The 16,155-nt window shown below is 48.7% G+C and overlaps 1 protein-coding gene across 1 annotated transcript in view; it reads left to right on the forward strand.

Moving 5' to 3' along the window:
- The window catches only part of LOC111144962 (RNA binding motif protein 20), a 188,474-nt gene that overhangs the window by 135,358 nt on the left and 36,961 nt on the right, over positions 1-16,155 (forward strand). Inside the window, exons 2-5 of the mRNA XM_022499597.1 lie at positions 1,082-2,168; positions 3,563-3,624; positions 5,867-5,961; positions 6,349-6,446. Coding sequence (XP_022355305.1) covers positions 1,082-2,168; positions 3,563-3,624; positions 5,867-5,961; positions 6,349-6,446 — 1,342 coding nt within the window. The remainder of the gene's footprint in view (positions 1-1,081; positions 2,169-3,562; positions 3,625-5,866; positions 5,962-6,348; positions 6,447-16,155) is intronic.

Below are 16,155 nucleotides of genomic sequence, written 5' to 3' on the forward strand. Positions count from 1 at the left end.
GCCTGCTCTTTTTTTTGCTTAACATATAGAGTCTATGGATTTGTTCATGTCACTAATTTGTTGTTGTTGTAAACAATGACTTTGCCAAATCCAAGATAGTAGCTACTGTCAGCAATGGTAGGGTGGGGCGTGGATGGGGAGAGCAGAGACCGGGGGCATTTTAGTATGTTGGAATGTTTCCTGTTTTAACCTTGGTGTTGGGTACATTTTTTTGAATGTTTTAAATATTATATAATAAAGTAGAAATTTGCATCAATAGTAAATGATTCCTTGACATTTTATTATGTAGATATATCGTAATTTACTTTGTTTAAACTCCCCCCAACCCCTGTTATCGGAAATTGGTAATTTTCAACTTTGGACTCTTAAATGATGTAGTATTATTAAACCTCTTTAGGCATCAAGTTTTGTCTGCATTTTAGCTCATTTTCTTAGGACGGATTTACAGAATTGAATTACTAGGTCAGAGAGTGTAGCTGTAACGAGTGGGTATTATCAGGCTCTCTTTTAACAAAGTTGCATGAGTTTAGACTAACACTGACAATGTGTCCACTCCACTTTGTCTTATCAATACTGAATGATGTTACTAAGAAAAAGGTTTTTTTTTTGTTTTTTTTGTTTTTTTTTGCTATTTTGCTAGAGAAGATGCTTTTTTCTAATGGTTTTAGCTTGTATCTCTGATTACCAGTGAGATTGACCGCTCTGTCATAAAATAATTTTTCTATTGGAGTTTTTTTTTTTAAGATTTTATTTATTTATTTGACAGACAGAGATCACAAGTAGGCAGGGAGGCAGGCAGAGAGAGAGGGGGAAGCAGGCTCCCTGCCGAGCAGAGAGCCCGACGAGGGGCTCGATCCCAGGACCCTGGGATCATGACCTGAGCCAAAGCTAGAGGCTTTAACCCACTGAGCCACCCAGGCGCCCCCTCTACTGGAGTTTTAAACCAACTGGAATATGTGTGAGTACAGGTTTTCTGCAGACTCACTTGTATGTGGGGGTCAGTGTGGGTGGGTTTTAGAGGATGTGAAGCAGGAGCCCCTTGCCCCGCTGCTGTTGCATCTGGCCTTCTGTGTTTCTGCAGTGCCGCCAGGCTCCTGGACAAGAACCCGTTCTCGGCGGGTAACCCGAGCCCTCTGCTTCCTTCACCTGCCGGCCTCCAGCTGGCTCAGCTGCAAGCCCAGCTCACCCTCCACCGGCTGAAGCTGGCACACACAGCTGTCACCAACAACACCGCGGCCGCCACAGTCCTGAACCAAGTCCTCTCCAAAGTGGCCATGTCCCAGCCTCTCTTCAACCAGCTGAGGCATCCGTCTGTGATCAGCGCCCCCCACAGCCACACTGGGGTGCCCCAACATGCTGCGACTGTGCCCAGTGCCCGGTTTCCCTCTAATGCAATTGCCTTCTCGCCCCCCGGCCAGACACGAGGCCCGGGGCCCTCCGTGAACCTTCCCAGCCAACCCCCCAACACCGTGGTGATGCATCCTTTTGGGGGGGTCATGCCTCAGACCCCCGCCCAGCCAGCGGTCATCTTGGGCATTGGCAAGACAGGGCCCGCTCCTGCTGCGGCAGGATTCTACGAGTATGGCAAGGCCAGCTCCAGCCAGGCGTATGGCTCGGAAACAGACAGTCAGCCCAGCTTCCTGCCGGCCACGGCCTCTACCACAGGCAGCGTGACCTACGAAGGCCACTACAGCCACTCAGGGCAAGACGGCCAAGCTGCCTTTCCCAAGGATTTTTATGGACCCAGCTCCCAAGGGTCGCATGTGGCAGGTGGATTTGCGGCTGAGCAGGCTGGGGGCATGAAAGGCGAGGTAGGTCCGCTGCTTCAGGGTCCAAACAGCCAGTGGGAGAGCCCCCACGGATTCTCTGGCCAGAGCAAGCCCGATCTGACATCAGGCCCTAACCTGTGGCCTCCACCCCCCAGCCAGCCCTATGAGCTGTATGACCCTGAGGAGCCCACCCAAGACAGGACCCCTCCTTCCTTTGGGGGGCGGCTGAACAACAGCAAACAGGGTTTCAGTGGTGTCCGGCGGCGGGCCAAGGAGGAGCCGGCCCTGCTGTCCGTGCGGCCCCTGCAGGCTCACGAGCTGAATGACTTTCATGGTGTGGCCCCCCTGCACCTGCCCCACGTCTGTAGCATCTGCGACAAGAAGGTCTTTGATTTGAAGGTGAGTCCTCCGATACAGCCTGGGAGCCCCAGCTGGAGCCTGGGGGGTGCTCACCCCCACAACCCAACGCTAGCCACTCAAAAGCTAGGAACGGTTCCGCCTGGGGACTCGGTGGCAGGATTTTGTCATCAGTACTCTTCTTGATCAAAATTAGAGATATTAGAACCCACATTTGTTTCAGAAATGTATTGGGACCACTCCTTTGCTTTAAGGCAAGTAAGAGATTCCTACCCAAGTTTATCAATGAGAAAGCTGCGGCCGAGTGGGGGTCACTGCACCCGCGTGACAGAGAAGGGACTCAGGAACTGGTCTCCTGCCTCCTTGAGGAGCGCTCTTCCTCTGGGGTATGCTCAGAGTACGTCGTACTGAGTGTGGAAGGGAAGGAAAACGCTGGCAGAATTTTGGATGAGGGCCAGAGAGCACGTCTCAGGTGAGACCGAGGGACATCATTATAGAGCGCCTCAGTGTCCCATCTGCAAGACAGAGATGGAGCCTCACCACCCCTTCCCCGTGGTCATAAGATGCTTTGGGCCCCTGTAAGCAAAGGTCTATTCTAGTATAAATCCTACCCCAAGATGTATTAAAGATGCAGTGAAATATTCCAGAGCATTAAGAACTAAAACCGCTAACGTATTAAATCCTTTCCATAGGCCAGCAGTAACTCTGTGAGGCAGAGACTATTATTATCTCATTTTGCAGAAAAGGAAACTGAGGCCCAGATAGAGGAAAGGACTTGTCCAGGGCCCCATAGCTAGAGAGTGGCCCAGTAGAGATTTGAACCTGGGTCTGGCGCTCCCAGAACCTGTGTCACTTAAGCACTGGGCTGTGCAGCCTGTCTTCTCCCACAAGGTCTGCAGAGCTTGATGATCCCTGGGTAGTGCGAGTCATGCCACGGTGTCCTTCTGCTTGGGTCACATTGTGCAAGTTCATTCCTTCAACTCGGCGGGGGGAGGGATTGTGGGGGGGATGCTGGCCGACACCAGGAAGTGATGGCACATTTTGTCTTTCATAAGCTTTGCAGCTCACTGTGCGTCCACCTGCCAGATTTCCCCAACTGGTCAGAGAAGTGGGTGGGGTCTCTCTGGGGGACAAGGGTTTGTGGTGGAAGGTGGGATGTGCCATGGAACCAAAGGTCCCAGAGTAGGGCCTCTGGCTTGGGATTCTGGGCTCTTGTCCAAGATGGGTGCTGGATATGCAGGTCTGGTCGATGGTGTGGCGGGTGGACAGACGGGAATGTGGGTGTGGGGAGGAGCCCGGGAGGGAGAGGGGTTGGCAGGGTTGGTCTGGTTGCTGGGGTCTGAGCCCCCTAGCCTGACGGGGACGCCTGTACTCATCCCTTTCCTTCTCTTGGACTCAGTTCTACTTCGGTCACTTTTCCTTTCCTTCTGGTCTAGGACTGGGAGCTGCATGTGAAAGGGAAACTCCATGCTCAGAAATGCCTGGTCTTCTCTGAAAAGTGAGTGCGGGCAAGGAGAGCAGGTGCCTGCACATGCTCCGCAAACGTTCCTGGAGCACCTACGGCATGTTCTGTTCTAGGCGCTGGGGAGGCAGCAGAGAAAAAAATGGGCAACACCCCTGTCCTCAAGGAGCTTATGCTTAACGTGGCGGGGGGGAGGGGACAGACGGTAAAATAAACAAGTGACTTACATAGCATCCCTGGTGGCAAATGTTAAGCTGAAGACAGCGTCAGGACAGGGCAGGAAGCATGTGTGTGCACGCATGTGCCCTCATGGGGGCTGGTCCTTGCCTTTACGTAGGGTGTTTGGGGAAAGGCTTCTCTGAGGAGACCTCAGGAGGGGGTGGAATGAGCCCAGGGCTGTCTGGTGGACGGGTACTCCTGGGGCAGAGGAAACAGCAAGTCTGAAGGTCCTGGTGTGGCCCTGGGATGCTCAGATAACATCAGTAGAACGAACGTGGAGTGCTGGGGTGAGGAGCCAGGGAAGGTGCCCGGCCCACATTGGAGCTCCTGGGCTTCTTGTGAGGACTCCATTCTGCTCTGAGAGTGACTAGATTACTGGAGAGCCGAACAGAGGAGCGATGCTCTCTGGCTCCAGCAAGCAGGACCCTGGCTGCTGGGCTGAGAATAGGCAAGGACGGGTCGAGGACAGAGCAGTACGCAGAGGGCCGGGGCCATCCAGGTGGAGAAGGCGGCATACGCCCGGGGATGTGAACAGCAGAGTGGCCTTGAGTGTTTTGAACAAAGTACATCTGAAAGGCTTCCCTTTCTTATTCACAGTAGCCAATGGGTGGAAGCAGCCCAAACGTCCACTGACAGATGAAGAGATTAACAAAATGAGTTCTGTGCATACACTGGAATATTTTTCAGCCTTGGAGAAAGGACCTCTGACATTTGACAGCATGGCCGAACCCGCGGACATTGTGTTCAGTGAAGGAACCCAGTCAGAAAGGGACAAATACTGGATGATTCCCCTTATAGGAGGTAGCTCGAGGAGTCAGGTTCACAGAGACAGAAAGCAGAATGGTGGTTGCCAGGGGCTCAAGGGAGGGGAAGTGGGGTATTTGTTTTTAATGGGGGCAGCTTCCATTTTGCAAGACAAAGAGTTCTGGAGATGGATGGTGGTGATGGTCGCACAACAAGGTAAATGTGCTTAATGCCACTGACCTGTACACTTAGAAATGGTTAGGATGGTAAATTTTATGTTATGTATATTTTATCACAATTTTAAAGATAATTTTATAAGGGTCTCCGTTTTCTGGCTCCTTCTTTTTTATTGTGTTAAAAGTCACTTAAGAGTCATCATTTTAATCATTTTATTTTATATTTTTATTTATTTATTTTTTTATTTAATTAGCATGCTCCACGGTCAGCATGGAGCCCAGTGTGTGGCTTGAACTCACGACACTGAGATCAAGACCTGAGCTGAAATCAAGAGTCGGATGCTTAACCGACTGAGCCACTCAGAAGCCCCCATTTTAACCATTTTAAAGTGTGCAAGTGAGTGGTATTTAGCAGATTCATAAAGTTGTGCAAATATTGTCATTATGTAGTTCCTGAACATTTTCATCACCCCAAGCCCTATGCCCATTAAGTAGACATTCCCTTTTCCCCTCCCTTGTAGTCCCTGGCACCACTAACCTGCTTTCTGTCTCTGTGGATTTGCCTCTTCCAGACATTTCATACAAATGGAATTATTTTTTTTAAAAGATTTTATTTATTTATTTGATAGAGATTACAAGTAGTCAGAGAGGCAGGCAGAGAGAGAGGGGGAAGCAGGTTCCCAGCTGAGCAAAGAGCCTGATGTGGTGCTCGATCCCAGGACCCTGAGGCCATGACCTGAGCTAAAGGCAGAGGCTTTAACCCACTGAGCCACCCAGGCGCCCCTAAATGGAATCATTTATTATATGGTCTTTTATTCCTGACTTTTTTCACTTAGCAAAATATTTTCAGGGTTCACCTGTGGTGTAGCATATATAACCTCTTTATGCCTGAATAATATTCTATTGTAAGTATGTACCACATGTTGTTTATGTGTTCATCTTTTGGTCTATATTTGGGTTGTTTTTACCTTTTGGCTATTGTGAATAGTGCCACTATGAGCATTCGTGTACAAGTTTTTGTTTGAATGTTGGTTTTCAACTATTTTGGGCCTATGGCTAGGAATGGAATTTCTGGGTCATACGGTAATTCTTCATTTTACTTATTGAGTTCCTGGTTCCCCTTTCCCACCCCTCTCCAGTGCTGGTATCCGGTGTATATTTGGTTCAGCAGAGGGAACGCTGTGTTCCTCTCCCAACAGCACAGCTGTTTATAACCCTGCTGGGAACTCTGAAGGTGAGTAAGGCCCTTCAGGTCAGCAGCGTGAAGCAGGTCTAGCTTCCTAAAGACTTAGGATGTCCTGTCTTTAATAACTAGACTTCCCTGCCGCTGTGCCCTATCCTTCCCTGCCTCCCATCTGTGTGTGTGTGTGTGTGTGTGTGTGTGTGTGTGTAGCAAAAAGATCCCAAGATGCTAAAATATATTGGCCTACTGTCTAGGCTCTTTCAGACATAAGGCTTTGTTGGTTATCGACATGCCCAGGGGTAAAAATTATACCAATCACTAAGCAATATATTAAGAGAATATTTTAATTTTTTTCTTCCAATTTATGTCCTTATAATGACTTTTGAAGGTAAAGTAAACGACTAGGATTTCACACAGTTGGTGTAATTTATCATTTAGATTATGCCTCAAATCTCGGATCATCATATGCAGCCATTCCAGCAAGGTCATTTGCTCAGGCAAATCCCGCATTTCCTTCGGCTGCCCCTGGGACAAATGTGAGTACAGAAGCATTTTCTCCATTGTCATTGTTTGTGTCAAAGCATTTGTATCACCCGGCTCTGCCTGGGTGTAGAGGTACACATTGGAGGCTGGGATGAAGCTGGTGCAATGTGTAGTGCAGGAAAACATGTCCCTTGGGCAGAGGTTGACATCTGTTTAATTCAGCTAGTATTGAAACACATCGATTAAAAAAAACTAACATACATTATTAAAATCAAAAGCATGCCTAGACTTTCTAGCATTCGACATTGGTTTAGTGGGGGAAGAAAAAGGATGGAGCTTTTGTATATATGTGTGTTTTTAAGACTTTTTGATATTTTGTTCAAGTTGGTTATTTCCTATGAGTGGGTAATTCTGGAAGTTGAACCCGAAAGAGAAACTGTGTTTGAAAGTAAGGACTGCGCAGTCATGGTATTTGTTGGCCCTTTGAGGAAGTAATTGCTTCTGTGAAATCCTTTGTTTTTGGTTGTGTTCTCGTTCCTGTCTCTCTACAACCTGCTCTTCGGTCCCCCAAAGCTTCTTTCCTCCTTTTCCCACTGATGGTGACAGTTTCCTCTCCCTCTTGGTTTTGCTGTTTGCCCACACATGTAGCCTCTCCCCACTCCTCACCCCCAGGCTGTCGGGCACCTCCTCTCCTGAGAACACATGGAAGGAGGTGGGAGGCCCAGAACCAGACCTTCTGTAAAACAGAATGTGTGTGGCCGGACCCTGCCAGAGTCTCATGTCCGTGTGTCTGTGGCCAGGCCTGTATTTCTTCCACTTTGTGGTGTGAACAGCTGCAACCTCTTTCTCTCCTCTCCTGCGACCCCTGAGCACCAGCTCCTGAGAGCGGGCCTCCGAGAGCAGTCCCTTGCACACTGCCTCAGGGTGTTCATGCAAAGCTTCGGGTGGGCAAGCTGAGAAGTGTCAGTGTTAGGCCCTGGGGGATGAGTGGATGGGGAGGCCTGCCTGGGTGCAGATTTCTATTTGTCCGTGTCTGTCCATGTGTGATGTTTGATGGGAGAAGCGCTCCAAGAGGGAGCTCTGGGCTCACAGCCCATGCACGTTTCGGTGAAAGAGAATTTTGTGGTTTCCCTCTCTGCCCTCTCCATGCTGAGGGCCACACCGGGTTAGTGCAGCTTTGGGTCAGTCCCAGGAGAGCAGAATGGCTGGGTTCAGTGAGGAGACCTGTCATTTGTCTTTGACCTTGGGTCTGGATGGGGGTGTGGGCAGTTCCAGCACCACTGCCATGGCGGGGCCTGTTTCCCACTGTGGATCGCAAAGGCATGTTTGTGCCCACAACCCTGCTCTGAGATCTTAGCACCAGGAGAAAGGGACTGTGCCCAGATTGGGGAGGCTGGATTAGGTGGCAGATGGGCCAGGGGTCTGGGCAGAGAAAGGGAGCTGGTGTCCCCTGAGCCCCTTTGTAAAGGGGAAGAGGCTGAGTGATGGAGAAGCAAGAGCAGGAGGACCCCCGTCCCACCCTCCAGCACTGATCGGTGTACCGGAAGCCCTCTTCTGTGGATGTGGAGCCAAGAGACCTAAGGTCGAGACCTAGTCTGGAGCCCACCAGCTAAGGGGTCCGCCAGCAAGTCACTTTATTGCGCTGAGGCTCCGTTTCCTTAAATGGAGGCCATCACCCCACTAATAATGACTTTCCAAAGTAAAACAGCGTCATTTTTATCCAACTTGTGAAATTGATCATTTTGATGATGTCTCAAATCCTGGAACATCCACAGTCCAAGCAGTCTCCTGGTGGGTGGTCAGAGCCAGGTGGTGGGAGCAAGGCTGCACCGAGACCAGAGCTGTCGTGGGGAATCACGCATGACTGGGAAAGATAGTGGCATGTGAACTGCACATGCATAATAAGTGCCAAGGGCTGTGACTGAGCAACTAGTTCCTTTGAACCCCTTGTGGGGAACCTATCCCGTCCAAGGCCACGCTGTCATATGACTGACCCAGGGCCGATGGCTAGCTGGGGGAGAAGCCCCGTAACCTTGGGTGAGTCCCAGTAGTAGCATACCCCCCTCCCATGCAGATCTGCGTGGTAATTCCTGTGGTTGTGTCTGCCCCTTCTGAGGGACGTTGCCAGGCTCCCATGAAAGCACTCTACTTACGTGTGCGGTGGGCACAAGCGATCTGATGATTCGTGTTGATAATGACTTGTGTTGATAATGATTCATGATGATTTGTGTCAATTACTGGAAGCTCTGAGTGCTGCTTCCTCCAAATGGCTGGAGAGGAGAGTTCATCTGGCTTGAGCCTGAGGAGGGGCCGCACAAGGAACGCTTTGCTTTCTGCACCGGCAGACTACAGAAGATGAGGACCCCACACATTGATTTGCAGGCTCACGACGCTGACTGTAGCTAACATTCATATAGTGCTTAACAGGTTCTTAGCATTTTCATATGTATTCACTCATTTAATCCTCCAGACAACCCTGTGAGGTGAGGAAACTGAGGCACGGAGGGACTAAGTGCTTTGCAGAAAGTCACTCAGCTGATAAGTGGAAGTGTTGGGATTTGGCCTGGCTCTAGAAGCCTCTCTTGTGGCCACTGAGCCCTGCTGTCCGTCCTTGAGGGTCTCTGAGTTCTCTTCCTTGTTATGCTTCTCTCTTTACTGAGCCCTTTCCTCCCCCCTCCTCTCGCTCTCCCCACCCCCCACCTACTTACACACCACATGCTGCTTAGTGGGATCTGAAGCTGCCTTGGGGATGGTAAGGACTTCTTGGGCCTCAGCTAGCCATCAGCCATGGAGCAAGGTGAGGAGGCCAGTGGGACTTGGCACCTGAATTCTTTTACGCTCTGACAGTGTCCCCCAAGGTGAGCTGAGATGTTTGGAGGCGTTTCCTACAGATCCAGTAGACGGGGAGGGGCACCACTAGACTGGTCTTATTGTTATGAGTTCAGTGAGGTCTCATTGGTCACATGAGCCTTCCCAAGGACATCTGGGGGACAAGGGCAAAGCCTGCCCCAACCAGTCTCTGTATCATCAATGCCTGGACGGTCACATTCTTCTGTCAGATTGTGGTCCATCAAATGCAAGTGAGTCTGTCTTTAGGAAAACTGGAAATACACAAATACTGACATTTGAAGAGAAGCCGAGAAATGAAGAGCTGATTCATCCACTACAGAAAGAGACTTTGCAAGACTCCTTTAAGCAGCAGGGGTGTCCCTAGGAGAAATGATTGATTGTTAATTCTGCTTACAAACACTGACCTCCAAAGATAAGCAGATACATCAAGGGGCAATTACTGTGTTACCAGAAGACACCTGGTGAGGCTTAAGGAATGCCCAGTGGGCTCCTTTTGTATATACATTTCTCTTATTTTTTTTGCTTACATAATTTATACTTAGGGAAAACTCAAACAGAAAAGAACTATTTCATGAAGACAGGGATATTCCTCCATTATCCACCCCCGCCAAGCCCTCACAGAGAACCCATAAAAGCGTTGATGCATTTTTCCTCCAGAAATGTTTTCTGGTCCTGTGCCAGGGCTTTTTCAAGCCCATTCCACTTACATACAGCTTTTTCAGAAGCACATTTGGTTGAGTAAAACCAGAAGCAGCCAGAACCCCACCATTGTAATATCGCTGTTACTCGAGGAGCAGAGAACGATTGCTGTCTCTAAAGCTCCCTGCCTTTAAGCAGGAAAGCAAAGCGACTCAGGGCTCTGGGAATGGGCTTTCAGAGGTCTCTGCACCACTACAAAATCTAAAAGGGCCGAACAACCCATCTACCACTTGCACCAAGCCCAGGCTGGGCTGAATGGATGCTTCGGTCAGCGGTCAGCTCCGTGGGAGTGCGAGCCTTTCATTCCTGTGTTTATTGTTGACAGAGACGGGACACCGAACGGATGGTGTGCTGGGTTTGCTGGTGTTGGGCGGGGGTGGTGGTGATTTGTGCCCGTCCCTCCCATCCCCGGGGTCCCAGGAGAGGGGTATTCACTTTCACTTAAGCTTTTGCCATTTGACAGAGGAGAGGCACTTTATCCTTGGCTGTCTGAGTCGTCATAAACAGAGTAATCAAGTTTCTGGAAGGGACCATTGGGGCCTTCTCAGGCTGTAAATAGTTTCCTTGTGCTTGCCCAAGATGCACTCAGCTTGCTGACTGTCCCCATGAAATGGCATTGCCATCTTCCCAGCCTCCTTGGAGTTTATGTGGTGCCGGTGCTGCCCATGGGCTCTCCTGGCCCGGGAAGCCAGACATCTTTCTCGGGCTTTCTTTCTCCCCGGGACCCTGCCCACCAGAAAACTTGAATAAGGAAGGAAATAGAGGCACAGAGAAATATACATGTTTGTGGAAGGCCAGAGGTTTAAGTTGCTCCTTGGATGGCTGGCAATTCCAGAACTTCTCTCTGTCCGCTGTGGCCTTCCTGGTCCATGGCACAGATCACCCTGATCTCCTGAGTTGCAGAGAGTGTCAAGAGCAGGAACTGATGTGGCAAAAGATACCTGCCCCTCCCCCACCCTCCCCGCTCTGTCATTGCTCCTGTGCCCTGGGTGGTGGCGACCCTGTGCATTTTCAAAGCAAGCAAAGAACGAGGGGGGAAACAGGATACTTGAGTGGCTTCTGTTTTCTGGGGTGTTTTTCCTTTTCTTTTTACAAATCTTAAATGTTTTTTCTTGTTGCAAAAGTAGTACAAACATGGTATAAAAAAATCCAAACAGAAACAGAAATATAAAATAGAGAAAGTCCAGCTCTATAGGGAAAACTGACAATAAATGTCTTAGATGGTTTAGCTAGTGTACATGTGTATGTTTAATTAGAAAAATTATATGTTTTTGCAAACATCAGAAAATGCCATAGAATATCGTGCAGCTTGGTTTTTTCTATACATGGTGTCTAGACATCTTTCCATAGCTAACGTAAAACCTATCTTATGCTGTAAACGTAAAACCCTATCTTATGCTTTAATGCCATCTCCTGAATGCATTTACCTTGATTTATCAAGTCTGCGAATGACCGATTTTTCAGCAAGACCAGAGTTGGGATCACAAATCAACCACTGTTGAGTTGCCCACACTTAGTGTCTCCTAGCAGCATCACAGTGTAAGATTCCACGACTTCAGAGTTTACAGGGATATTGAAGTTACTTGGCAGGTGAACTGTGCAAGACCTCTAAAGTAAATGTACTTTAAGTCAAAGCTAGTAGGCTTTACAAAACATATGGAAGTGTCAATAAAGATATCAGTGTCTACCCTCCAAGTTAAGCCACATCCTTAGCTATGCAACCCGTGCCCATTTGCTATCTGCATAATATGTTCAAAGTCCACACCATGAGGACTAAATATTTGCCCTGTGTCTGTTCTCAGGTGTGTTTAGCCCCAAACCAGAGACTGAGCCACGTGAAATTAGGTCATACCTGAAGGAGATTAGGCTGGAACACAGAAATTGTTTATCGAAGATCCAGTCAACACTTGGTTGCTCTAGGAAGGACTTAGAGACACTGCTCTCACTCAGCAGGCCCGTCGCTTAAGCCACATTTTTATTGCAACCTTGGAAGTTATTGAACTGAGTCTCTTCTTTGAACTCGTCTATGAAGCCTGTTCCCGCCTGCATGAAGGGGCATGGAAAGGTCTCAGAAAGTCCCTACACAATCTGTTTGCTGCTTTCACATTTCCATCCACTTATAAAAGATGCAGTGAGTTCCGAGGTCTGGGACCCTGCCACGTGAACCATTAGAAGCAGCATCTGGTTTTGAGTACGTGACTCCAGCATGTGAAAATGGCCAGCCCAGGCCCCTGATTGCACATGGGGACGTTCCATGTCTCAGCTGGCTCGCAGGCCGACTGAAGTGTCCCCCAGACTGGGAAAGGATGACTGTCCCTTTAGGTTAGTAGTCAGGACTTTGGTTACAACCCGTGACACCTTAGCTCTCTTGGAAACTTGACTTTGGGCTGACAGTTACAGATGCACCTGTCACATGTGTGCCTTCCAGACAGAGCCGCGGGCGGGACGTCAACACAGCCCATCAACACCTCACATCAAAAATCCAAGTTGGCCAAGTCTTAAGCAACTCTCTCTAAACACATCTACTCTTCTGCCCCAGAGCGCATGTATACCTAATACACATCTTTTAAAGTGTAGTTTTTGTAACTTTTACTTTTAATATGATTCAAATGACAGAAAAGTTGCCATAAGGTATATCTTTTACCCAGGTTCACTACTCCTTTACATTTTGACCTGTTTATCATTCCCCCCCCTCTCTTCCTTCTGTTCATCTGTTTTAATCTGTCTGTCCATCCATCCGTCTTATCATTTATGCATGTTTTCTTGAACCACTGGAGACATTGTACCTCTTCACCCCTAACTACATCAGCATGAATTTCTTAAGAACACGGATTTTTCTCTTACATAATCATAGTGCGGTTGCATTTTCTTCTCAGTCGGGAGCATCACAGCATATCCTACAACTGTCGGGGGAAGGAAAGAGACACACATGCTTTAAGGACACTGCTGGATGCTAGGCATTGCACCAAGGCAACTTACATACTTTGTAGCCGTTTTGTCTTCTAACAGGCCAGGAATCAGTTTTCATTTTCCCTGTTTTATAGATAAGCAAACTCCAGCCTGGAGAAATTCAGAAACTTCCCTGGGGTTAGTCACTGGGGAGTAGACGCAGATCCAGGTGTGTCTGATGCTCTCACCGGCCTATCACTGGTCCCTGGATGTGGTGTGTGTCTGTCCTCAGAGAGGCGCCAGACCTGCCTCTTTCGTTCGTCTCAGTGAATCGTCTCAACTCTTCAAGGCACTGCAGACACAGTCACTCAGGGAACGGCAGGGCTCTTCAGCAGGGTGCTCACTGCTTGGAGCTTGTCTTTGGTGCTGTGAAGACGAGACCGCCCCCAACACAAGCGCGTCTGCAAGATGAACGCGTCTGTGAACGTGCACCTGCTGAAACCCGCTGATCACGTAGTGGGGGAGGGGGGCAGGCAGCAAAAACACGGCATTCCCTGGGACGCGGAGTGGGAAAGACACAGGTTTCCAGTTTCGACCAGCACCGTTGGAGAAGGTTATCATTGTCCTAGATCCTCGGATTTAGTTGGGCCAGTCTTCTGGGAGGAGTGGAATTATAGAATTTAGAGCCACACAAACGCAGATATTTCACATCTGGAAAGGACTCTGGATGTATAGGCTACCTCCCTCATTCCAGACATTGGGAAACTGAGGCTCAGAGAAGAAAATGAGTTTTTCCCTGTCATGCACCCAACCAGTGGCCAGGCTGGGACTTGGATCCACGCCCCCTGTCTTCTGCTACATACGGAAGCCCCATGCTTCTTATAGCCGGACCCCTTCATCATCGACTCCTACCTACCTCGCGCAGCCACAGCCCTACGTTCCATGTTTAGAAAACTACTATATCTACCAAAGAAAGTACTTATATTAGTGAGTAATTAACTAGTTACCCATTTTTATTAATCAAAAACACAAACATATGAATCAGACTTTCTCATCAGCTTAAGATCTAACAGGGTTACCATATTGATAGAGTAAAGAGACTCAACTCAGGTTTTTTAAGGGTCAAAAATTGGGGTGCCTGGGTGGCTCAGTCGTTAGTTGTCTGCATTCTGCTCAGGTCATGATCCTGGGGTCCTGGGATCGAGCCCCACATTGCACTCCCCACTCAGCAGGAAGCCTGCTTCTCCCTCTCCCATTCCCCCTACTTGTGTTCCCTCTCTCACTGTGTCTCTTTCAAATAAATAAATGAAATCTTTAAAAAAATTTTTTTAAAAATAAATAAATGCCAAAAGTCATGACCCTCCCTTGAAATACTATTACCTTCAAAGACCCTTAAGGACACATTAGAGAACCCAGGTTGGGAATTAGCGTACAACATCATGGTGTGTGCTCAAAGGGACTCAGGGTCGTCTGTGTCCCCAATAGACAAATTTTACTCTAGCTGTTCACCTGAAGACCTCATTCTTTCTACCTCTTCCCTTCCCACTCCCCTCCCTCCCTCCTTTCCTGCCTCATTGTTCAGATCTGCCATAAGGCATAAAGCAAATAATAGCCACGTTTATACAGACAGTCTCAAGAATAGATTAGAACGATTATGCCTATAACTGGACACCTGTTATGAGTCAAATATGATTTTGAACCTAATTGAGTTTAATGAAAAGGTGTTTTAGATCAATGGCAGAAAAGAACATAGACCAACCTATCCTAAATCAAATATTTGCTAAAGAATATAACACATAAAAAGGTTTTTTTTTTTTTTTCTTTCCCCTAACCAGATAGGGTTTCTCACTTGGCCCTGAAACCAGACACAAACAAACCATTAACACAGCGATTTGCAAGATTTTTCAGTCCTCAAGATGTTCATTTCATGGGTCACTTTGGAAAATGAGAAATGGAAGTGAACTGGTCGGAGTAAAGACGCTGCTAGTGGTCACTGGCGGGCCTTGGCCTCCGCCCAGAGTCAGTCTATTGTAGACCCGCCTTCTTGGGAGAAGAAAGTACTCATGAAATGTATTTTTAAAACTTGAGTGTAAACCGTAACTGAGACCCAGTCATTTGAGGACCTAACAATGTCCACAGCATGAATTCCTCTTGCACTGTGGTGACTGGCCACCGAGGGGGTGCTTGCTCTAGGAGGCCTGGTCCACTGCGCAGCAGCTCGGGTACAAGCTTTGTGAGCTGCACTTCCAACCTGGAGGAGACAGTGACAGAGGGGCCGGCCTTCATGCTGGCCACTAGGCAACTGGACAGGCAAGGGGCAGGAGTGGCCCAGAAACGACCCTGTGGTTCTGTGTGTCTGCCCTGTCCTCCGAGCACGAGTTAGCCCAGGCTAACCACAGCAGAGTCACATGGGCAGAAACGTGTTTGTTTGGAGGGGGGCAGGCAGAGCACCCAGCTCATCCTGCCTGGTGATAAACTCTGAGGACCAGCCACATTTCCCTTCTTCAGCCCTCAGCTGGGTCTGTGGTCTTTGTGCGGACCGCTCACCCTAAGGGAGAAGCAAAGGTCCCGCATCTTTGTGGTCATTCTGGAGAAGAGTTCAGCTCTTGTTAGCCAGGCTCAGACTTAAGTCTCATCATTTACGAAGAACTCTGTTTGCACTCAGTGGAGTCGCAGGGATGTTCTGGGAGCTGCCTGGGCCAAACGCTCAATCCCATTCCTTTTTGGGAAAGTGCTTGACCTCTGGACATGGTGGAGGGGGTGGTCTGCAAGGGGCACTTGGGTTTCTCCAATTCAGGGCTGAGCCGTGAAAGGAAATTCTTACTGACTCTAATTGTCCTCAGCCCATATGAGACAAATGAGGGCTCTTTGTGATAGAATTACCCAAATATTAGCCCTCACGAGGGATGAGACCCACGTCAAATGTAATTAGATGTTGAAGTTCACTTTCTCATAGAATATGGTGATTATGCAAATGTGGGCTGTGCTATTAGACCATGTTTCAGGTCTGGAAAATTGCATCCTTCTCTTCCACACTGGATTGGCTTCTGGTTACTCATTCTTGAACCTCCCGGAGACTCCCAGGCTGATTAAGGTTTGCACAGACCAAACAGACGCACTTCCTCCTTCCCGAAACTTTGATTATGCCCCATTCTTGGCTTCCAAACTGTGTTCCTCAGAGGTCCCTTGGGGCTGCTGGCTGGTGGTGGTGGCAGGGGGCCCGACCCCCAGGTTTGCCTAGCCCAGCTCCTCTTATTTGTGGAGTATACTGGGCTGCTGAGCAAGCCTGTATTTGCGGAAAGGATTCAAGGCTAACACCATTGT

This window comes from Enhydra lutris, unplaced genomic scaffold, assembly GCF_002288905.1.
Source record: "Enhydra lutris kenyoni isolate GAN:26980312 unplaced genomic scaffold, ASM228890v2 scaffoldscaffold12, whole genome shotgun sequence".
Classification (NCBI taxonomy): domain Eukaryota; kingdom Metazoa; phylum Chordata; class Mammalia; order Carnivora; family Mustelidae; genus Enhydra; species Enhydra lutris.